At 43.6% G+C, this 25,061-nt stretch overlaps 1 protein-coding gene across 1 annotated transcript in view; it reads right to left on the bottom strand.

Annotated features, from left to right (window-relative positions):
- Positions 1–20,247, bottom strand: part of MCU (mitochondrial calcium uniporter) — a 61,468-nt gene extending 41,221 nt beyond the window's left edge. The window contains exon 1 of the mRNA XM_042863504.1: positions 20,224–20,247. Coding sequence (XP_042719438.1) covers positions 20,224–20,232 — 9 coding nt within the window. The 5' untranslated portion in view covers positions 20,233–20,247. The remainder of the gene's footprint in view (positions 1–20,223) is intronic.
- Between the last annotated feature and the right edge of the window lie 4,814 nt (positions 20,248–25,061).

Genomic DNA, 25,061 nt, shown 5'->3' with positions numbered 1-25,061 from the left:
AAGGGGATATGCAACCACAGCAGATAGGAGAACGGATCCGAGTATTTTTGTCATCCATTACTCCTGTTCTTTGAGCACACTGAAGCATGCAATCCCAGCAAATATATTAATGCATTTTTACACTTCTGCCTCATCAGTTTTCCATTGGGAGATTTTACCTCAGAGGTAATTACAACACTTCCTGTGCAAATGCAAAAGAAATAACAAAAAAGCAAAAGAAACCTGTAAAATTAGCATACAGAGGAGACAGCGTTAGAAAAGCAGTCCAGCAATGAGACTGCACCCAGTTACCCATTTAAAACAATGCAGGAAACCCTCACACAACAGTTTGCATATTTTTTCTGCCTCTCTGCATGTATCCATAACACGAGGTGAAAACCATTAACCCTTCAAGTTGTTCTGCGTTTATCCAAGACTGCCATTTTTCAGGGATTTCAGCTAACCAATAAACTTACGCACCACAAGCTTTGCATAATTAACAACAAACTGCTGTAGAAAGCGAAGGGCAATCCCCAGCAACCTGAACACTGACCCCCCCGGAAGCCCATTCCTCCAACAGGAGAACTGAGCAAACAGTTCATCTCACACAGCTGCAGCTGCACCAGCCAAACTGAGTGCTGGAGCCCACTGCCAAGGCCTGCCTGCAGGAGCCACGAACCAGCCAGGGCTCAGCTCTGAGGAGGACACAGCACTGTGAGTCCTTGGGATTGCATCGATCACTGGCTTCCTGTGCAGCCTGCTGCTCACTCATTATGATGATTTTTAATTATGCTGTATTAGAGACAGGTATCTGTTTCAACCAATGATGCTAACTACGCGATTAGATAAGGGCTCGTGTTTGCAAGATAACTTCAGTTTTTCAGCAAACAAACTGAGAATTGAAGACCTTCCACCCTTGCACAACACCCACCTTTGGAAGTTTCCTAAAGCAGACGATTAATATTCATTAGTATCAGGAGAGTGGTTCCACTTCTTCAGTGGAAAGGAATTTCCCAGTACCCGATCCTGCTCACTTTATGACGCAGGACGGCAGTGCTTGCTGCAGACGTTCCCTGAGGCTGCAGAAGGCAGCCTGGGTGCTGGCACTGAAGCCCAACAGCTCTGCATCTCAGTGAGCTGTGTGCATGAGGACAGCTGGGATGGGGAATTTGAGCCGTTCAAGGGCAGGAAGCAGAGAACACAACTCATCATCCATATTCCTGCCCTGGCAGAGCTCTACAGGAAGGGCAGGGGGGAAGTCAGACCTTAAATGAGACTGTAGCACCAGCCATTGGGACTGCATGTTAGCTCAGCAAACACAGCTGGAGAAGTGAGCTATCTGCATTCGGTGCCCACAGCACACCCAGGAGCCAACAGAGTCTAGGTGACCACATTAAGGTAAGAAATCCTGCCTTGTCAGGTAGGAAAAACCCTCCAGTTATATCATCTGCTGCATTTAGGACAATGATTGAGAAGGGATTAACATGAAAACCCACCCAGATTCCGTGCACAGCAAGTACAGTCCATGAAGTCACTCTCCTCCAAAAACATTACCTGCATAAACCCACAGGACCCTTCCAACTCACTGCCCCACCCCGACGTCTGCATCTCATTTAACTAATGCACACTTCTGGGACTACAAGCACTGATACTGTAAACCAAGCAGTTACCACCGCTAAATATTACCTATTTCCCCTGTGCAAAATAAGGAAAAAATGCATGCAAAGAAACTCTGTTACGACCCCATTGCTCGCACAAATACTGTGCAGCCTCTCTTCACAACGATGCTCGTGCCTGGGAGATGAAGAGAACAGATCTCAGAAGGAAAAGCTGCAGACAAAGCACGCAAAGCACACGTTTTACAATGCACTTGCTGGTTGTTGCTAGCTTATTAGGCTCAAGCTTATTTTTGCTTTATGTATTAATCCAATATCCTAATATATACTTTGTTTTATGAAAACCATGGGAAAACAGAAGCAAGACACTGAAAAATGGATGCCAACCACGTTAAGGATACTACACATGCAAAAAATACTTCGGGAAGCAGGGTATAAAAAAGCAAAATACTTCCAACCATTCTTCACAAGAATGCATACATCCATTTTGTCAGTTTTGTTTCCAGAAACAAGTGGAAAATGGACATCCACAGTGTCAAGAGTGCATATGCTCCATGATTAGCTCATTTCTGTCTATATGATTTTAGAAATCAGTAGGAAAGCAAACACTCTCCTTTTCCCCTTATCTCCCATATGATTTCTCCAAAGGCAGCAGCCTTCAGATCATTGCGTAGCTGAGGGAGCACACGCAGCAAAACACTTCATCTATGCTGCCAGAGTGATATTAATAGCATGAAAACGCAGGGAAAGCCTCACGTATCTTAGCCTTATGGCTGCACAGCAGGCAGCAAACATCTCTGAGCAGCACTATACATTAACTCACTGCTTCCACCAGCCTTCCACGCTCATGAGTGACTGCTGAGCATTAGAGATGGTCCAACACTGGGTGCAGACAAGCCTGCTGCTCCCTTGTGTTCACCATTTCACTCCCATGTTGCTATCAGTGAGCTGTGCTTTTCACTTACGGAGGTGGCAGGGCTTGTAAGCACATACCAAAATAAACTCACATTCACATAGCAACCAGCAGTGTGGAAGTTTTATTGAGACTGCTCTCAAAATATCCAGCCCCGTGCAGCCTGTGAATGAAAACAGCCTTTCTCTTCATTTCTCAACTCATCTGAGCCTCCCAAGCCTCAAATTAGACGTTTCACTTTACAGATATGTGAAAATGGGGAAATAGAAGCTACAGTCCTTCAGGAAGTTAATAAAATGTATTCTTCCTCATTCCTACAAGAGCATTTGCGTAGCAGAAATTGCTATATAAGAATCACTTGCCTCTTCCAGCACTGACTTGAAGACACATTTAAGAAACCTAGAGTACTTCCAGTGTGGAATTTCAACCACCACCACTTCCCATGGTTCAAACACAGCCAGGAGCACCAAGCAGGTGCTGCTAATGAAGCAAACAGAGCTGACCCGGAACATTTCTCTTCCACCCCAGCACTGCCTCCTTCGCAAAGACAACACTGCATCTTCCACCCTATCTCAGGAAAGAGGAAGACACGCTCACCACTCGCAGCACACAGCACTTTTGCTCTAGTTGTCTCTGAAACTGACCATTACATGACACTGCTTTCAGCTGCTATTTCTCCTAAGACAAAAAGCACACCTGAAAAATAGACAAGGGCTCAGTGACACCTGTACTACCCTGAGCATGTATTGGCACAGTACTGAGCTGATGGTGCCACTGGAGAAGGATTTCAAACACACCACAGGGCTGAAAAGGACAGCCAACATATTTGGACATCCTACAGGTTTGAGTTCATGTTTCTTGTTTGACTCCAAACTCTGAGTGGGCAGAAAGACATCCCCTCTTTGCTCCCATCTCTTCTGCTTTTACATCATGCAACTATCTAGCTTTGCTGTACCAGAAGCCCCTTGCACTGTTTCATTATCTCATCATAGCATCTATGTTTCAGACTCTAAATATATCTCACTCCCTGCTGCGAGGCTTAACTAACCTCGGGTCCTTCACGTCAGGCAGAAGACACAGGGAAGCACTGCCTCCATTAAAGCTACTCTTTTTCTCAAATAAAAATGAAGGGTAGACATTCTCCACTTAAAGCATGACGTTTTCCTCTCCAAATAGGCCGCTCCTTCGACAGCTAAAGATGCTAAGCAGAGTCCCAGCATTGCTCACTGAGCTGTTTCCATGATGTTCAAGACCCCAGGCTACACACTGCTAGCTGCTGGGAAAAAGGGAAAGCACCACTGCTGTAAGAGCCACCCCAACTTCATTTCCAGCAAGGCCTGCTGGGTTTCCAGGCATTAGAGGAACAGAAACATAAGCAATATTGTAAGTCATTCCACTAATTCAAGGCAGCTTTATCTTTTCCAGAAGGTATCTGAAATACCACATGAACACCATCACAGGAAGAGGGCACAAGGAATTCAGTTATTTATTTGCTCAACTCTGAGCAGAGACATTTTTAGGGCTGCATTTACTGAAGCAATTATATTTAAATCCCACCTGGTCATCCTGTAGCTTTTATACACCTCTTCTGCTCTTGGGGAAAGCAGTTTCCAAACAGATGCTCCCATGGCAGGCCAGCAGCCACACAAGGCAAGGCTACAGCACCCAGAGGAAACAGAGCAGTTATCCCCACACAGCAACAGCTCCATCACCTGTCCACGCAAGTCATTCACACACACACACACACACACACACACACACACAAAGAGAATGCTGCAGTCTTTAAAAAAAACTCCCTACAGCAGGCATTGGCCACAGGTCAGATAGTAAGGGTAGATAGGAACAAGACAACTGTGTGCTGTACCTGAGGATTATAATCCAATAGATATTCCATAAGTGCTTAGGTAACAACTACCACCCTGAGTGTTGCTGTTCTTTCCACCAATCCAAGCCAGCTGCAGCTCTGACAGGGAATTTTCTTGGGTAGGCAGCTCACTTAAAAAAAAAAAAAAAAAAAAAAAAAAAAAAAACACACACAAGAAAAACAAACCACCAACACAAGACACATCAGCTTATTCCCTTTTTTACTTTCATTTTTCCCTCCTCCCTTCACATGGTATTTCTAGGCTCTTTTTACTATGCCTCTAAATGGAATATCAAAGATCGGAAAATATTTCAACAAACGGCCATGGAAAAGGGGGACTGGAGCACCTCCCCTATGAAGATAGGCTGAGGGAGCTGGGCTTGTTCAGTCTGGAGAAAAGAAGGCTGCGGGGTGATCTCATTGCAGCATTTCAATAACTAAATAGAGCTTATAAACAGGAGGGGAATCAACTCTTTGAAAGGATTGATAACAGCAGGGCAAGGGGAAATGGTTATAAATTGAGGGAGGGAAGATTAAGGTTGGATGCCAGGGGGAAATTCTTTACAGAAGACTGGTGAGGTGCTGGAACAGGCTGCCCAGAGAGGTTGTGGATGCCCCGTCCCTGGAGGTGTTCAAGGCCAGGTTGGATGGGGCCCTGGGCAGCCTGGTCTGGTATTAAATGGGGAGATTGGTGGCCCTGCATGTGGGAGGGGGTTGGAGATTCATGACCCTTGAGGTCCCTTCCAACCCTGGCCATTCTGGGATTCTGTGAAGAAGAACATAGCATTGCGAGACAGAGCTAAAAAGGAAGAACAAAAGCATGGATTTCTTTGGAAACAAAAGAGATTTACAAAAGAGATCTGTCCAAATATCTCCAGTTGGGTAAGTATTCTAGGCAATTAAACCTTCTTGTTAACCAGACATAAGCTATGTTATGAACAGACAATATTGCTGTAAAGGTTGATTGAATAAAAGTGCTCACATCCATCATTACAGTGTCCTTTGCAGGATGCTTTTCAATTGGACTTCCCAACTAACGTGTACATCAAACCCGATGCATTTCGCATGAATTAATGCCATCTATACTGAGCTGTCTTACGTAGGCATGGTAAGCTGTGAGTGCCTTACAAATCCCCTTATAACCTTGTCCATAGGGGGCTACAAATGTTTAAGTTCAGTATTAGGAATATGCATTAAGAAAGTAACTCAACCTGGAGAACCCTACAGCACTCCTCAAACAAGATTTGGCTTTCACTCAGATGGCCTAATAGATATGCAGTTAGGAGATGTATAATCAATAGATATCAGGATGTTATAATCACAATATAATTGTATAATCAATAGATAAAGATGTTATAATCACAATATAATCAAGAGAGTTAGGCAAAATAGACAATGATCACAAAAAGAGAATAGGTGGGATAGCTTCGGCTGAGCTCACCCGAAAACACCAAGAGAGGTGATCTCCAGAAGAGATCCTTCCCCTCTGGTAGCCAGCTCTTAAATAGGTCCAGGAGGGGTGGAGCCAGGCTCCTTCCAGCAGCACAGGTGAATTGCCTTCACCTGTGCTCCTCTGGCTGACTCATGGCTCACCTCAGGTGATCAATCAGAGGTTCAGGCCGTGACTCAGCAGTTCCCATACAGGAGATAATATGTTCAAGAGTTAAAAAAAAAAAAAAAAAAAAAAAAAAGAAGAAAATTCACAGTTGTTGTTTCTCAGGACAGCCCAACTTGAAGAATCAGCCCTGGAGGAAAATGAGAGCACTCAGCAGCTTTCCCCTTGCGCACACCTCCAGTCATACATGCCTTGCCACATGATCCTTCTAGGAAGGGACGCCACGTTCACCTCGTGTGCTCTGGATGACTTGCACATGCACTGGCAGCACTTTCCATTAGATCTGCTTGGAAAGCGTGTCAAGCATCTGCTGCATGCAGGCTGTGCCAGCGTCACGCAGGCAGTGCCAGCACTCCTCCCTCCAGCACAGCAGCAGGCACCCAGCTCCCCCGGAGCCCCTCGCCCCACACAGCTCAGGGTGGGCATGAAGCACACCGAGGAGACGAGCAGCAGCTCCTGAGCTACTCAGGGAGAACAGGAAGCAAGAACGTACTCTGTATGGTCTTGGTGTGGGTGTCTGAACAGCTTTCAGCAGCATGATGAACACTGTATGTTCACGTTAAAGCCACCTCTCCTCAATTCCCTCCATCTTATGATGCCTAAGTGATGACTTCCGATTCTCTTTTCTTGCATTTATGTAGGGCAACCTCACAACACAACATGACCCCATTATGTTGGCTCCTGCATAGCAAGCATCTTAAAGACACAGATTTTAAGGCATTTTTTCCAGCTTACACAGCAGCGTTAGTTTTCAGGCTAACTGGTAAAGCAGCCTTCATTCCCCGTGCTAACGCAAAGACCAGATGCAAGCGAGCCAGCGTAAAAATCATTCTTATGCCATCTACAAGTTTCTCATCCCACAGTTCCCACAGATAAGAGCCACGCTGCAGCCACCAGCAGTCTGGCTGAGTCCCAGTGCCCTGCGGCAGCCTCCTCTGCCCTCCCACCAAGAGAAAGCTATTGCTTTTTATGAGGCTCTTAAAACAAAACTATTCAGAGCCAACCGACCTCCACAGAGCTTAAGATGGCCTCAACTCCAGCAGGCACTTCAACCCCAGAAAACACCATGCCTTCAGAAAGCCTACCTAAATATGTGAAAATAAGGACACACTGCAGCTGTGACCCAGAGCCAAGGAATTTTACATTATTCCTATTTGTGGGTTGGTGCATTGCGCTTCTTTGGCAATACCCATTCACACAGTTGAGCCTGCCAGCAAGAATCTACCCATACTTCCACTAGTTACATTCAAAATCTGAGTGAAGAATAGAAATTAATTTGGGCAATGTTACCATAAACAGCTGGGAAGCAAGATCTGATGCCAGGGTTGCTATGCTAAACACTAAATAAAACTGAAGTTGTGCTCTGCTCCAAAGAATTTGTTCCCTATTCAGCCTCACTCTTTCCCATTTCAAGAGCTGAAGGAATTGACTGATGTTGGGATTTTTTTTATTTTTTATTTTTGTTTTTTAAAGTCAGTGATGCTCTTCTTTTTAGAGCTGATGCATTTGAAGAGTGCTTGATTGCATCATTAACATCTGCAATCACTCACTACTTAGTGCCTTCGGTCTCCATGTGACACAAGCCAGTTAAAAATTTTTGCAAACCTAGGTTTCCATGCTTTCACACTACCTAACATACCCAAAGAGCAACACCAGTAAGCAAAGAAGGAAGCTCTTCCTTCCACCACTGAAGGAATACGAGGATCCAAATCCTCTCATGCATGGCAGTGCTATATGTCATACATACGCACCCACAAACTGCAAAGCACATTGCAGACCTCTGTTTGCTTCTGGACAACATCTAGCTTTGCACAAGCAACAACACTTTCCCCAGTTTGCTTTCTCAGACTGATCGCTCTCATGGTCTCACATTACGAGGCGGGACCAGCAAAATGGCAGGTTTTTTCATTAAGGCTTAGGAAGTCATCCAAGTTCTCTCCACATTACACCTTCTGGCTCCCCAGTGGCTCTTAGGAATGTTAGAAGCCAAGCTGAAATCTACTGAGTACCATTAAAAAAAATTTCCAATCAGCAGGCAATCCCAGTGTCCCAGTGACTCATCCAGAACTCCGCAGGACTTGCAGCCCATCTCTAGTATGAAAAAGCTACCCACAGTCTGGGGCAAACTCCTATCAGGTTGAAGATAATAGAGACTGAATTTCTATGCTAGGCAGCTGCCTGTCCAGTAAAGTGGTGATTTTTAACACACTTGATCATATCTCACTAATGACCTTCTCCCTCTGCAAACATTCTCATAAAGCAATTTATCTCAGCTGGCCACCTCCTCCTGTGCACAGATACTTCTCCAGGTAAAGTCTTTTATTCTTGCTCGTTTAAAAAAACAAAAACAAAAAACAACAACTCCAAGCAAATAACAGCAGCATTTGGCAATACACAGAGAAGTTAACGAGCCTTAGCCTGAGTCTTAGACCTAAGCAGCTTATAAAGGAGCAAGTATTTGTGTATCCTCCCATAGCAAGTGGGACAAGCTACCAGATCTACCACGTATCACTTTCTGGGCTGCACAGAATGAAAGGCCCTGTCCCAAAGAGTCTGCAGTTGTAGTACAGCTTTGTGAACAGCATCTGTTTGTCCATTCTAAATACACCTGACAAAACTCCAGGTAAGCTGCTCATTATCCCCACGAGTGAAGACATGCACAAATCAGGTGACAAGCAGCATTAGCACTGCCCTTATCCAGGCTTTGCTGGAGGAGAGTTTTGTTGCTCTTGAATAATTTTCACTGCAGCCAAAGTAGTAGAAAATTCACATTATAAGAGATAGACATATTTCCTTATCTGATTGATGAATTCATGGGTTTAGAGGAATTGACTACAAGTAACAGAACTTAAAATAAAACATTTGGAAACAGTACAAAGATTTCACTTTGCATTTGGAATTCTGAAAGGTTACTCTCACTGTGAAGTTGTTGTTGCTGTAGGATGGAAATAGAAAGCAGGACTGGATTACGTACTTTCCTCAATAAATAATGCAAGATGCCTATGCAGCTTAGTGAAGGAAGATTCAAGCCCAGGTCACTTAGGCAAGCACCCCATCTACTACAGATACGTCACAGAAACTGCTCTGCCAACCACCAGCTGAATTTTCTTCACAGAACTGAGCCCCAGTAAATCTTCACTTTGCCTCACTTTCACTACTATCTGTGTTTACAATTAATGCCATGCAAGTAGAACTTACAAAACATCTTACTGTGCAAAGTCATTACAGAAAAAAATGGTAGCATACATTTCAGAAAGAAGGGCACATCAATCTCACTCTTAGCAGAACTGACTGCATCTTGGTTTTTACTATGCCCAGCTTAATGTACCTGCAGCTGAAAAAACCTTCACCCAGTAATAAAGCTGCAGAGCATTAAGATTTTTTGGCTGTAGGAAAAGAAAGTGAAAGATGTTTTTCAGGGAAGAGGAAATGGCATGCCTTGGAAGGATCCGAGAGCACGTCACATATGAAGATACATCTGCTACTGTTTCATACTTGCTCCTGCATAGCTTCAGGGAGAGAAGCAAGATTACTGCAAAATATTTTCATGAGCTAAATATTAGTCAGCATGAGTATTTAACAGCTCTCAAATACAAAATCAATAGCTCCATCTTTGTTCAAAGCTGCATTAGCCTTGCATGCCGTCAGGTGCACACGTAGAAACCCCAGCAAGCACTTGATGCTCTCTATCAAATAGCCAGAAAGGCCTCCTGCCACTGGGGCACTGATGGGCAGCACGAGCCAACTGCAAGAGCAGAAGAGTCAGACGCTGCTTTTTATTGTCATCCTCCCCTGTAGTAACTACATTTTAAGCACTCAGTATTTCCTTACTCCTCCACCTAGGAGGACCAGCCAAAACACATTGGGAACACTTCCAGCAGTGCAACTTCACTGACCAAAAGCCTCTTTCCAGGCGCCCTCAAGTCACCCTCAGCCAAGAACATATGCACGAAGGTGGTCTTAGCAGTGCTTATGGCATGCCAAACACTCCCCCCATGATTCTGCACACAGCAGCTTCATAAGAGTACTACAGAATGGGAGATTTTTGCCAGGTTACTGGCAACATAGAAAATGACTTTGCACATCCATTACATGTTAGCAATCTGATGTCACTAAGTTGACAACTGGGATACTTGTTTTTTCTACAGGACTTGAGCTACTTTAGCCAGTGTTGAGTTTTATTTCCTCCCAGTCTCAAGGTAGAACTCAAGTCCTCACTCTTTAAAAACTATTTCTTTATAACATCACCTGTTCTAAGTCATAGCACACAACCCAGAACAAAACATGTCCCTTATTCCTCTTGGATTTCAGTGGTTTTACATCTCTTTCAGATGCTCTCGGTAGCTGACTAACCTGCATTTTCAAGTGAAAAACTTAATAGTCCAGAATCATGGAATCATTGGAGTTGGAAAGGACCATCAAAGCCCATCTGGCCCAACTCTTCTGCAATGAACAGGGACACCTACAGCTCCATCAGGAGCTCAGAGCCCTGTCCAGCTTGACCTGGGGTGTCTGCAGGGATGGAGCCTCTCCACCTCTCCACCTCTCCAGGCATCCTGTGCCAGTGCCTCACTGTACTTACTGCACAGCTGATGTGTCACAACTGCACACTGCACCAACTGTTAGACTCAGCTGCACTCCTCACACAGCACACAACAGCTCAGCAGCTTAAGGCAACCAAAGCCACACCTCAGAGATGCAGGCTGATGATTACTGCTGGGTAATGCAAACAGCTGCTAATCTGCATCTGAACTCTCGGATGCAACGTCTGAAGTTGGAATGTATTCATAATTTCTTCACTCCAATTTGACAACCAGTTTCCTAACAACGAATTCTGAAAGCAGGAGACAAAACTGATACACTGACGGCATTTCTACAATCTGCCTATTTTTCTCAGAGTGTGCAGCCCTGGAAGCTAACAAATACAGAACAGGCTGTTTGCTACACAGCTACGTGTCATAACAGCCCTTTAATAGTACTCACAATATACTAACACTTGCTCTCCAGCAACCTACATCATAACTCAAGGTTTTCAGGGTACAATTTGTTACTTCAGCTATCCACTGTAATCAAGGCCTCAATGGTACCCTGTAAATCAATATCACCATTTGTTTCTGTGGTCAGGGAGCGCAACTGCACATAATCTGTTGACCAAAACTAAATATTTCTGTTCCTACAGTATTTCCCTGCATTTCATGATAGATTCCCCCCTCAACCCTCCAATAGCTGGGAACATGTTTCCAGGGATCAGCATGCTATCTTTGATTTTAGAAAGCAAACTAAAATCGGCCACTGCACAGCAGTGCCACAATGCCTTCATTTTTGCTCAGGGCTGCTGATGCAGCAGCAGGTGTAGGGCACAGCCCAGGCAGCACTGCCACGGCTTGCACCACCCGAGCTGCACCCAGAGCTATGATCAGCCTCTGAGACTGCTGCCAGCATGGTGCATTATTCATCAGAAGACAGATCTTTTTATAGTCACATTCCTTGAACAACCGAGATTCCTCACACTCAACTCTTTTCTCCTGGACTTTTTTGCTAGATTATTTTAAGCCAAGACTTACAAAATTGTGAATTTTGACTGAGAATAATTCTGAATAGAACTGCGTTATTGCAGAAAATCTTAAAAGCCAGGAGGAAGTACAGAATTCACAGAACCAACAGTATCAAGAGAACAGTTTAATGACAAAACAAACATTTGCTAGATATGCACCAAGGGAAACATGGGCAAAGAAACAGATCTGTTATTCTAGAAGCATCTGCACTGCCATTTTTAAAGCACCTAGAAACCAACTGATGCATCTGCTCCACAGAACCCCTGACTTTCCCCTGATAACCCAGAGGACTGCCTTGGTACAGCTTCCCATCCCCTTCCCTCGGCAGGAAGCCAAGTCTTCTGAGGAGAGCGGTGCCCCTCTGCCAGCCAGAAGCAAAGTCTACAACCAAAAGAACCAGCTGTCATCTCTTACACCATCTGAACAAAAAAGACAGCAGGGCTAGGAGCTCAAGAAACAGAAAAAGCCCTTCCCATCCTTTTTATCTGTGCACAGAAGGCCATACTGACTCCAGAATCTTGACGGATTACCAAACTGCCAAAGAAAGACTGTAAATATGGATAATATAAGTTCAGTTGAGAAAAAGCTGTGTTATCAGTTGCACAAAATTCCTCTCTCTCTCTAGAAGAGAATATATTGTTATTTACTTCTTTTCACAAAACAAGTGTTCTCCACTTTAAGGGAATTCCTATCCGACTCATTACTCCAATAATTTTAAAGCATTAAATAACAAAGTACTGTTTCAGTAGTACTTTCTAATAGTACTCCAGTAGTATCACACGCAGAGCAAAGTCAGCAACAAAAGCAAACAGCTCGAAAAAGCTGCTATCTTTAGGAAAAGATTATAACAATTTCATAGAGAAGAGGTAGATGAAAATATTTTATCAAGAAAAAGCTTTCCCAAACAACACATTCTTGCTCCCTAGCCAATTAATCACACAAGAAAACAGAAGAATGGAAGCAGCGGTTGCCATTCAAGTAAGAATTTGTAGTCTAGCACAGTAGGTTTAATATTCACAGATTAAGCTTACAGGTGTGAAACAATCCCCAGATTAAGGCGCTTGCCAAGCAGCAACACAACAATCTTAAGAGACCACAGACCCGTATCAGAGAAAGGGGGGTAGGCTTGGCTGCTCCTGGCCCAGGCGGCAATGAACCAAACCTGTACCCACACTGCGATGCTGTGCTCAAGCAGCAGTGCTTCCAACAAGAGCACGCTCTGGGCACTCCTCTGACACAACCCTAACGAGCCTTTAACAGTTCAAGTTTGTTACAGGAAAGTAAAGAGATGTAGTTGGCTTTTTCTACATGTTTATAGAAATATTCTGACTTGGAGCACTGTGCTGAGGCTAACAAAGCAGCCAGAGGAGAACCTACGCGCAATTCCAGGGGAGCTCCAACACTCAGTTTGTCATTCCTCCTCTAAAGGTCAGAGATATTGATACCAGAGCAAGGTCAAGTTGCCCACTCTCACCTCAGGCAACGTTCAATGATCCTTTTTCACAGATTAGAGAGGTGCTACATGATATTAAGATGCCATTATGTGAGCACTCCTGTGGAGTTCTACTGGAAATACTGATCTTATTCTGTCCTTATAGAAAATTCTTCCTGTCTTTAATTTCCCAAGCTGGCATGGAACTAGAAGCTTCTCCTGGTCTTGTGTGCCAACAGACAGCCCGTTTGCCTAAACAAACTTATAACACACAAGGCTTATTACCTGATTTAACAGACTATTAAGTGACCTGGCAGTCATCAGTCTGTACCGGTATTTCCATCCTGTTCAAAAGGGTAGAAGCAGAGCAACGTTAACATTTTTTCTATTGATATTAGGCCAGCTCGCAGTGCCAACAAAAGCTACACAGCATCCCATCAGTGGAGCAGCGAACATCTAAAGGAGGAGGAGACACAACACTTATTTCCCTGTGATCAGCCAAATCACGTCCGCTGCAGAGGCCATAGGAACACAAGTCAAGGAAAGCAAGTGGAAAAAATCCCTGAGGACAAAGACATCAGTGACTGGAAGAAGAGAACAAGTCCACCACATCAGCCTCCTCCCAGCTCTGTGACCATTCTCCAGAAATGCAGTGCTCTGGGGAAGGACAGTTCCTCATGGCAACTCATCCCAGCATTCGGCCAGCGAGTTCCTCAGCTTCACCCCATACCTGCACCTGCTGCAAGCCCATTCCTCGCCAAGTGTTTGAGGCTGAAAAGACCAAGACTTCAAGGCTATGAGTTACTACATGGCACAGTTACAGAAAAGACTACTATGAAAATCAGAGCACCCCACCACAATTTAAGCAACTGAGAAGTTTCTGCTTCTGCTGCTGTGGTGAAGTAAGCAGATTAAGAGGCTTGAGAGTTCATTATCTTCAGTATGCAGTTTTCAGTGACTGAACCTTTTGCTGCATTAAGTCACTAACATCAACGGCTTCCACTTACCAAAGCACTCCTATGTAAATAGTGCTACAGGAATTCCAAAATAACCACTGCTATGAGATGTAGCTGACTTTGACTCCTCTCCTCCTACCTACCTAAGCACAGACACATCTCTAACTTCTACAGTAATCCATATGGAACAAAACACACCAAAGGACTTGAAGAGCAGTCCAGAAGAATCTCCTTGGGGAGAGAAAGGAGAAGTTGTCAACAAATAACCCAAAACAAATGGGAAATGAAAAGCAAGAAGAGAGAAGAGCGGGGTTACATCACAGCAACACGCCAGTTGTTTATTGCCACACCAGCACCACGCTGCCTCTGCTGCTCCGTATGGCTGCAATCATAAGCAACTCTCCCAGCTAGAAAGGGACAGATTCAAGCTGGCTGCTCTGCCACAAGCCTAAGCAGCTTCAGCAATCTCTGCTGAAGGCATTATACTTTTTCCAGTGACTGAAGAGACAGGTAGTGCTGAAAGTCACCTGAGAATAAGCATTCAACTTCCTCAAGCACAGGCCTCAATAGCACCCCACGTGCTCTTCTAACATGCAGAGATCAAGAGCTCAAAGACAGGAAGATGCAACTGGTATAAAAGCCAAAGGGCTCGGCCATCATTTGTTAGATATTCTGCACCATGACCCAAACTGTGCATAGCATTTCAAGCTAATCCTAACACTTGATAAGGGCCTCTCCACAGAAAGAAAAATTAAATTTCAGTGTCTTTCTGATTCAGAGCTCAGCCACCTAGTAGACAATGCAGTATCTGTGCAAAAACCTCCAAAAAGAAGGCAGGAAGTCAAGATTTAGCTCCACAACCCCACAGAAAGTATTCTCCAGCTGTTAAACCCCAAAACAAGCGAGATTAAGATATCAGGCCATAAAATGACTAAGGGTTTTATACATGGGGCCACAAGCTAGAAAGCTAAACTAAATTAAGGCCGTTTTGGTGTAGAGCATCTTAACTGAAGAATTACATGAGGCTTAGTACCAATGGAAATTTCAGAGGCTTAAATGCTCATGCTGACAATGCAGTTTAATCCTCCCTCAAAATTAATTCCAAATTACTTTTCACCAAGCAGCTAATTAGAGACAAGCTTTTTAGATGACCAGTTGCCATAAGACACGAAGAACTCCGTGCCATACCAAGCGGGAGCTGGATGCTGCAGAACTGAACTGAATCTCACAAGGTTTTCATCCAGGTAACAGAGTCAAGTTTCATGATTGAGATTTTCACAGCAACGCCAACAAGAATATACAGAAAATTACGTATACAATCCCAAAAGAAAAAGGCCAAGGTTTTCCAGGAGGAAAAAAAAGGCTTCTGTTCAACAAATAAGCCTTCAAACTGCTTTGGTAGAGCCAAACTGCTGCACAGCTCACTTCCCAATGACCCCATGCAGCATGCTTACAGGTGCTCAAAGCACCAGCGCCCAACGTTTCTCTAGATCTCTTCCTGCAGTCTATTTATTTCAGCAGCTTCATCCATTTACACAACCGTCTCATATTTACAACACGAGGATGCAGGGGTTTTCTTGAACTCAGGGAATTTCTAGGGACCTTCACCATGGCCTCACACTCCTGATTTAAGACTAATTGCGTTGTGGTGAGGTGAGGGTTTGCAGCCTGCAGTGCTGTGCAGACCTTTCACTAGAGGAGGCAGAGCTTACATGGATTTAAAACCGATGGGCCATTGCAATCAGTAATCTGCAACACAAGCTTCCCTTCAATAATGGTTGCCTTTGCCAGGAATACAAATGCATTCTTTAAATGAACTAACGCTGCGATTCCCATTTCAGATACAGCTGTCAAGTGCACACTGGAGCAAAGATATTGTTGGCAACAAGTTACATTTATATCCTATAGCCAAAGCTAACTCTTTCTCCAAGTTTGAACTTGACATAATACTTGTCAGGCAGTGCAGGAAGATATGAGAATAATGGATATATGTAGATAACTTCCTCCAGTTATCTTCCAGAAGGAAAGGCTCCTTGTTACACGTACTCCAGCACCATTTCCAGAGATGCACGTGGGACGCCGTTCCACATTGGTCACGTGAGTGGAAAAAAGGCTGTTCTCACACTCCTCAAAAAGGAGTCTAATTCAGGGAACAGGATATGCACAGCAGTAATTTGGGGTACAAGACGACTCATTTCCTTTATGGCAAGGCTGGGCCAGTGAGCCCCAGAATTGCACTGCAACTGAGATAGAAAATTCTCAACTCACATTGTGCACAGTGCAGGGAAACTCATCACTGGCCTTGACTTCACCCTTTTGACAGATCAAGAACTCCCAAACAGGATATTTGAGCAGGGCTGAGCAAACAATCACAGGAAATTAATTTTGTATCCTGCTAGAGGGAATGAAGCAGTCTCTTTCCAGCTGAGAGCATATAATTGTTTGGCATCAACTGGCTACATCCTAGAAGCTACAACAGCAGCTGGACAGCTTGTTTTCGTTGGGTGTATCTATTTTTCTATTTGTCTCAACTCCATTTGTTTCCCAATCCTATCAATTGCCAGCAAAAATTGAGTTGTAGGACAATTTGGGGCCACGACGACCAAAGTGACACTCCCTTGCATACAAACAACTTTGCAATGCACTGGCTATGGTCATGGCAGGCAAGCCACTAAGGACAAAACAGGGCAAGAGCTACAGGGCAGCCCAAGTAGGAAGGGACCTCAGAGACCCCTGGGGTTATTCTCTTACATGAGCTTTAGTCCAGAATTAACGCTAAGCACAACAGCCCAGAACACATCTACCAGACAAAGGAAGAATGTTTGTCCTTATCTGAGGAGATAAAAGCTGTGGGCATCTTGCACTTTGCTTTATCTCCTCAAACAGCAGTGAGAAGTGGAAACACAGCGCCCATGTCTTTAACCCGTAAGGCTCAACCAAACTGATACGCAACTGCTTTTACAGGAATATTGTTGCATTCTAGTGGGAAAGACTTCCACGTGTTTGAATAAGTACAGGGAGGAGTTCAGAAGAGATTCCTTGAGAAAGAGAACCCAAACTGCTCAGTTGGCTCAGCTGTTAGAGCTGACACAGCCAATTCCAGTGAAAGGAAAAAATGGATAACTGGTCAAAAGAACACAAAGTTGCTGCTATAATTATATAAACTGTTCCAACAATACCTCTGTGTGTAACATTTCTTATTCAAGGCAACACAGCTTATCCAGGGACAAATTTCAAGCAAAGTCTGACACTAAAAATAGATCTTTTTCAAGATGGGGGCTCCTCAAATGAAGTTTCCCATCCAGTATATTTAGAAATGCAATGGTTTTTCCAAGCCGTTGCTAATAAGTAACTTGAGGGGGAGGTTGTTTGTGTTTTGTTTTTAAAAATCAGAGCTAGTTACAGCCTTCCTGCAAAGGGGAAAGAGGAACACAGAGCAAGTAGCTCCAGCTGATGCCAATGTTTCAAAAATGAACAAGTAACTTGCATAATCTCCAAAACATTTCTACAGAAGCTCTCCTTCAGAAGGAGGCCTTTAATGATGTCTTTGATTTTGACAGCAAGTACCTTGTATGGATTCAAAGCACTTCATAGGGAATGGTAACTGTTATCCTATTGCTAAGAACATGCCGAATGAATGGGCAGGAATGAAAGATCTGGGAAATCCCCAGGATAGCTTGCTTCCAAGCTTCATACCAGGGACTTTGGTAGAGTTTTTGCTTTTATTCAGACAGACAGTTTTCATAAGAGCACTGCTCTGCTCCTTGGCACTCAGGGATTAGGGCAGCAGCTACTCGCCAGAGATGAAGGGTCTGAGCTGTTTTTCAGAAGCAAGCCAAGAAACAGACCTTCAGATATATAGACTACAGCACACGTTTCCTGAGTATTTATAATGGGAGCAAGATAAAAGTGCCATTTCTATGAAGTGACATCAGTGCGAACACAGCACTACATCAACAGGAACACTTACCACAAAGCAAAACACACACAGTTGCTTGGCAATTTGAAAGGCAGCTTGAACTCTTCTCCTGTTAGAGCCACTCAGCATGAAATCCTAATCCCTCACACCTAATCCTTTCCTCCAGAACTCTCACCTGTGATGGGGCAAGACTGATATTCCCAGTGCCTAGAGTTGGCTAAGAAGCCAAACGCATACATTACACAGCCTTAAGGCAAACAGTGCTTCCAGCAACAGACTCTAGGCAACAGCCACAGCACTGATTTCTCTTCAGGTTTATGAGGAAAACAAAGTGAAGATTTGTTGCGGTTATTACACGGCTATTCTGCCTCCCAGACCTCTAAGAAGGAACCTGGCTGGGGAATAGATGTGGACAGACACTAATAAGAATGTCCTATGCAGAGCAATGGACAATAGTCACTGGGATGCAGGAGTATTCATAATAGGAAACAAAAGAGCATTCCCCTCATTTCAAAACATGCAGAGCTCCCACACAGGCAGTGTGACCCAGCCATCCACTCAAGAGCTCCTGTAAGGAACCTTTTGAGGAAAACAAAATCTCTGTACACATACTTGGCAAGCTCTCGACACAAGCTGGTAGGAATATGTTAGAGCAACTACTCATACAGTCAGTGCATCACTTCTGTAATACAACAGTGCATCAGTTCTGTCTTTGCCCTGGATTAGAAGACCACTCCACAATTTCCCATTTAATCAGGAGCACCCCAGAAGCTATAGCTGAGGACTCATCCAAAGCATCTGATTTTAACTAAAGTGAAATCTTATCGAAGTAGTGCACATGAGCCAGGATAAACCACTTGATTTATAATGCCAGCCTGGAGGTACTATTAAGAATAAAGATTATCCACACACCTCATCCGTTCCTTTCCTAGCCGTTCAGTTTGAAGGAGAGCTGAGGAAAGGCAGCCTTCAAGCCAATCAGACCAACAAAACCACCATGGAACAAATGCCTGCAGACACAGCGTCTCTCAAAAATACATCTAAGACTAACATTTCCCCTTCATGTTCCCCAAACTAAAGACTACACCAGTCTATGAGCTTTTAGAGACAGCAGAGTGGGAAGGTTCCAGCTCCAGTTAACAATGAAGAGAGAAGATTCAATCCACAAGGTTCAACTCAACTGGATCTTCAAGGCACCTGCAGCATTCTCCAGTGGGCCAGGCTTCTTATTGACAGCTGGTGCAGGAAGCTCGGGCTGCAATACTGTGAGAAACCCAAACATTTAACTGGATAGCAGCTGTTCTATAGCAAAAAGCCACCATTTGTTAGGAGTTCATTTCCATCAAGGATCAGAGCAGAAAACTGAGGGGGTGTAAGTAACTGCAGTTCATGTACTATGAAGTATTACCATGTCTGTGTAACTTGTCTTCAATCTTTTAGATGACTTCATTACTCAGAAGAGAAATGTGGATCCATCTGTTCCTATTAGAGCATAAAATGGCTTGGTGTGTCCCCTCTACAGCCCTTTAGTGCAATGCACAGCTGTTTGCCCTCTATCCAGTCTACCCACAGCACCAGCACAGTAACAACCCCTGCAATGCCAGCAGTAATACATAACTTTGAAAGAAGAAAAACACTCTCCAGCTGGTAACAGCGACCTCGCATTTCATCCACATGAAGATCTAAGGAAAGCCCATAGAACACAAGTATTTGAAATAGGAAAGCTATTTCCAAGGTGCTGCAAAAATCTCTGCTGCATCCAACTCCTGTGGCTAGGGAGAATGAGACTGTAGCTGATACACAGAAAAAATGAAAGACATCACAGCATGGAGTTATCTCATTTTTCTTTCTCAATCTTTCATCAGCTGATGGCAGCAGCATCAATACTGAGTAACTTCATTTGATTTACACAGACTACCATGAAAGCAGAACAGAAAAAAAATCTAACCACTCCCCAAACCAAAGATCTGAAGAAAAGATCTCATCAGTACAAAGGACAACACACGTGCAAGTAACACATCCTGAAGCATCAGGTTAGCTGGTCACAATCTGATGCAATCTGAGCAATCCACAATACTCCCCTGCTGATTCTGTGACTTTTGATAAGCCCTAAATAAGTAATAACGCTGCAAAATTCATGTTCACGTACAGTTTCACATCCCACATTGTCTGGCTTTGCATCTGTGAAGGAGACTTGTTTGAACAACACCAGAATTCCTATGCTTCAGTTGGCAAGCTAAGCTTTGCACTGACCAAGCTCAGACTACAAGTAGAATTTAGCAAAGATTGTAATACAGGAAATGAGAAAAACGAATAACAGCACTGAAAAACCAACTGTGGTCAAGTATCACTAAAATTTTACCAAAGCTCCTACCCATGGCATGAAGAAAGTGCTCCTCCAGTGCTCTTCCACACTGCAGGAGACCCCCCAGTGCAGCTCAGACAGGCTGCTAGTGCTGCCCAACAGAAGCCAGAGACATCAGCCGAGGGGAATCTCCTGCCTTCATTGACATCACCAGTACTTACCACTCTGCCCACAAAGGGAAGCACCCAGGGGAAACGGCCTGGAAAAACACATGCATACCATTATCTCCCCCCCACAGATTGTTTACCCTCAGCTTCCTGTATATGTTTATCTGATGGTGAGTTTGGTGTTGAAATAAAAGTATGGAGTGAGGTTAGCTCAATTAACAGTACAGGAGGTATTTAAAGTTTGTTTTCCAGACCATGGATGCCAAGCTGGTTGCAAGCATTAATATCTCATAGCAGCATCAAAACAGTCTTTTGCACGTGCAGCCACAGAGCAGGTCTGCACAAGTTTATCCTAGAAGGAAACAAGCTCTGGGAGATCCTCAAGAAAACAGTGAGCTGATTCCAAAGCCACCCTATCTGCTTCCTCTTAAAACACTTTCCCTCTTAAGCCGTAAGTGAACCACGTTTATCAATTAAAAAAAAAGTCATGAGTTTCACTTCAGCTTTGGACAGGACTGCTATTGCTGGAAGAGAGCAGAACACCCAATGCACACTGTCTATGCAACTCAGCATGGTGCTGTTTGATTTGGGTTAAGCCAAAACAATTGCAGATGAAGAAGCAGACATCTCCCACCATCCCCCATCCCATCACTGCAACATTTTGGCGAGGGACTGGAAAACTGTAGATGCTCACACTACACTTTTGAAGACGCACCATGCATTACCCGTTTAAAATACAAGTGCTACTGTATGTGCTGAGAGGTCTGCCTAAGAAGGAAATCATCATGCATGTCCTAACAGCAAAACACAGGTCAGACATTAGGGCAGCACTTTGCAAATACAAAAGCAGAAGTTAAACAAAATAAAGCCTCATGATAATGAGGAACTGCATCTACTACAAAAACCTGCCTCAGAAGCAAGGTAGAGAACAGACCTGATACCCTGCAGTATGTTTATTTTCAACAACAACAAAAAAATCATTTGCTACAAGCTCACTGAACAGAATTTGCCTTAGATGTTTGGCCTGCTACAGAATATCAGCTAAATCAGTCATTAATTATGGCATTTGATAATGTTCACAAAATAAATCTTCCATACACAAGTCAACAGCATGAAACCCATCCATGAAATAAATAGTCACTAACATTTCTAGCACTCTAAAACAGGAACAGACTGAAGCCATAAAGGCGAGATAGACAGGATGTAAAATGATTTTCAACATGAACAAGTTGAAGATCTCCATAGTTTGAGTTAGAGAGAAAAGCTGCAGGTTCATAGGAAACATTTTGCACGTGTGCTCAGCTGCACAGAACACAGAAAGAACACTATCATTATCCAAAATACACAACTGAGACACAAATACAGCCCCAACTTACTATTTCAGGCCATCAGCAATTCCTCACAAAACACCAGCTCACCTGCTGTCACTTTAACCATTAGCAAAAAGCAACAGATGTCACAACAGCAAAGGCTACTGCAAGGCAATACTAGAGGACATACACAGGACATGCTGAATCTCAGTACTTTCAGTACTTAGAGGTTCTTCAGTGCTGTTACATGTATACATACCAAGATGTCAAGAGCATAAATTCATCCCCTAGCAGCAGCCCTCCCGCTCTTGCTGTTTATAGACTCCAGCACAAGTGAAGCAGCTACAAAAGAACTCCCTCATTACCACCTGCTCAGCCTTCAGTAAACTGCATATTTGAAAAGGAAGGAAACAACGAGAAAACACAAATTGACAAGCATGCCATTATTTTATCAGAACAGCCTTATCCCATAGCATGAAGCTAACCCACACGAAAGAAAGCAAGAGTCAAGTGCAGTTACACAAACCAGGAAAGCCAGTTTCATCTGCCATGCCGTTATTTTTCATTAAGAATGCTAACAGTCGATTTGCTTTAAATCATCTATCGGGTCAAATATTAGAAATTTCAACAGTGTGATTACCAAGACGTGCCATGCTGCACCTTGAGACATTGGTCAGCCCAGACACTTCGAGTTCATCAAGAACTCTGGTAATTCCCCTCCATTTGGTTGCTTACACTGGAAAAAATGTTGGTTTCTATAGTCCTCAAGAGCTTCTGCATGCTGACAGCTATCTAAGGCAGTATTACAGCCTAGAGAAAGAATACTATAAATTCCCCAAAGTCCATCTAAATACCTGCAAAAATAAGACAACCACTAAGGAGAAAAACTTAAATAAAAGCTTGCACTGGGCCTACCAAAATACCCAGCTGGTTCTTCACACAGGAAGGCATGCACTCAAGATACACGAGTCATTTCTACATGGAGGCCATCATTCAGCTGCAGGCTGGTTTCTGCCATGACAGTAAGCTGCAGTGACCACTAGCCAGCACTGCTCTGACCACTGCACTCACCGGCTCCCAGATCACAAGCATCCACCATCCTGTCTTCATCTTTTAGCAGCCAGGAAATCCTACACACTGCTACATTCATAGGGAAACAGGATTAAAAACTGCAGCTAGTGAATGAATAAGAGTGTTGAATTAGTACCTGTATTAATCATCTGGCTGTTGTTTTCAATGGGTCTTGGAACACTGCATGACACTGAACAAAGAACCCCATTCCATACCTTTCACTGACTCACCTTAACAATCCACATTGTATTCTATGCTATCAGTGAAGCAACTTGTCAATAACTGCTAGCCTTAAATAAAACCAGAGTAATGGCACTTTTCAAACAGACCTAGGCTAGAGCCTCCCACATTACACTGTAACCTTGCTAACAAACAGCAGGATGTCCCCAAGTCAAAAATCTTCTGGACCTCCAAATACATGGCGTAGCTTTTCAAGTTACTTTCAGCACATAACAGCTCACACCTTTGGGGCAACCTTTACTACTACAGACTTTCAGGTTTTTACTTCTATGCTGGAAGACAAAAACTGAAAGATTAAAAAGGTGAAGTACTGAAACGATGAACAAAAAGATACCAATAAAGAACAAAGAACACTGCGGGGGTGGCAGGGAAGTGGTAGAGAACCTCATTAGTCAGAAAAGAGCTATATTAAAGTCTGGAAAGAACGGTGCTGCTAAATTCAAGCAACTTTCTCAAACAGCTAAAAGCATATAGCCCAAGATTTCAGGCAGTGGAAGACAACTGAAGTGGCACTGAAGCAAGATACATGAGGACAAAAGCAGAGCTCTAAATTGGGAAGCATGGGGCCATTTTCAGTTGCATACCCACATACAATCCAGGTTGTACTTGGGCAACACCAGCGCCTTCCTCACCAACCAGGCTGAAGATAGAGCTCACCTGAAGCAGGTTTTGAGACTACGTGAAATGGGAGGGAGCAGACACTGATGAGGAAGGCTGCCATTATCCAGAGCAGGGCTGGAGAGGCCCATCAGCCACCTTAGGCAGCTTTAACAGAGAGCACAGATTCAAAGCTGCCAGCTTCCAGAGGTCCTCTCCAACCTAATTTCCCAGTCATTTTCAACACCTGTTTCAGATTGCCACTAATTAACAGATCAGGAAAACCTGCAAAATGCAACCTTCTACCAGCACTGACAAAAATCATTGTAAATAAAACAAAAACCTCTTCTGCAAAACGAGATCTCCATTCTCAGCTTCTAATGTAACAGCCCCACTAAGTTTGTTGCCACACTCTTACACACTGCAAGCAAAATCCCCAGCCTATAAGCACTACTTACACAACAGGTGTGATTGCTTCATGTTTTTGCTTCTTTAAAAGACTCCTCATCACTTCTGACAGGGGGTAAGCATACATGCAAGATCATCTGCTCATTCTTTCTACAGGACAACAGGAATGTTCAGTGTAAGCTCATGAAGGAACTGTATTTTGGGTTTGTTAGCACTGCTTTTTGTAGAAGCAGCATTCCTCCGTGCTCCTGCTTTGCCAGGACGTACGTACTTCAAGTTCCACTTAGACTGGCATGGTCTTGTTCCCTTAAGGGGAAAAAAAAAAAAAGACAAAAAACCAACACGTACAGCTTCAGGCTATTTAGTTGACTTCGATTTTGTCATGAGAAAAAACAAACTTAAGTTTTGGATAAAGATTTAATCAAAACATTTGCTAGCAGCCTTTGTTGAGACTTCCATCTCTAGGAAAACCCAGACAATCATGCCCTACGATTTTGTGGGATGATTTGGCTTGCAGATATATATATATTTTTAATTGAGTTCTTCATTAGCTTAAAGAGCAAAAAGAGAACTTTGTTAACAAGAGAAAGAAATTTATAAACTTGGATCAGATAACGCGGGCTTTGGAACGAGAACACTAAACAATATGAATGTACCAGTTTACCAACAGAGCACCTCATTTCTGGGACAACTACAGATGTTATTTTTCACCACACATTTGTGAAACACCAGCAAGGCAAACTACTTCTCTTGCCACCCTTTCACAGCCACAGGCTTACTTGAAAAAGATTCTTTACCCAAAGCTACCAGGTACGTGCTAAAAAATGCCATTACGTGCAATGGACAGAAGCCACTTGGTTGGTAAGCAATAACTCAAAAATCAGCCATCACATCTGTAAGCCACAGACCAACTGCCTTTGTCCAAACAGAGCTGACATGCTTTAAAGCAGGGCACTAAGCCAGGAAAAGGAAAAATAGCAGCACAACTTTATTAGCCATGTGTGTATAATACGTACGCAATAACACATTTCTTTTCCTTTCCCAAGACAAATCACCAGAGAAGGCCCAATTTTACTCAATTTTACAATCAGTAACTCTATGGACTCTCCATAAG

The sequence above is a fragment of the Lagopus leucura genome, unplaced genomic scaffold (genome assembly GCF_019238085.1).
Source record: "Lagopus leucura isolate 7727_CA_CO unplaced genomic scaffold, USGS_WTPT01 Super-Scaffold_739, whole genome shotgun sequence".
Taxonomy (NCBI): Eukaryota; Metazoa; Chordata; class Aves; order Galliformes; family Phasianidae; genus Lagopus; species Lagopus leucura.
The sequence above is the reverse complement of the archived record's forward strand: the minus strand, read 5'-3'. Positions and strand labels throughout refer to the sequence as shown.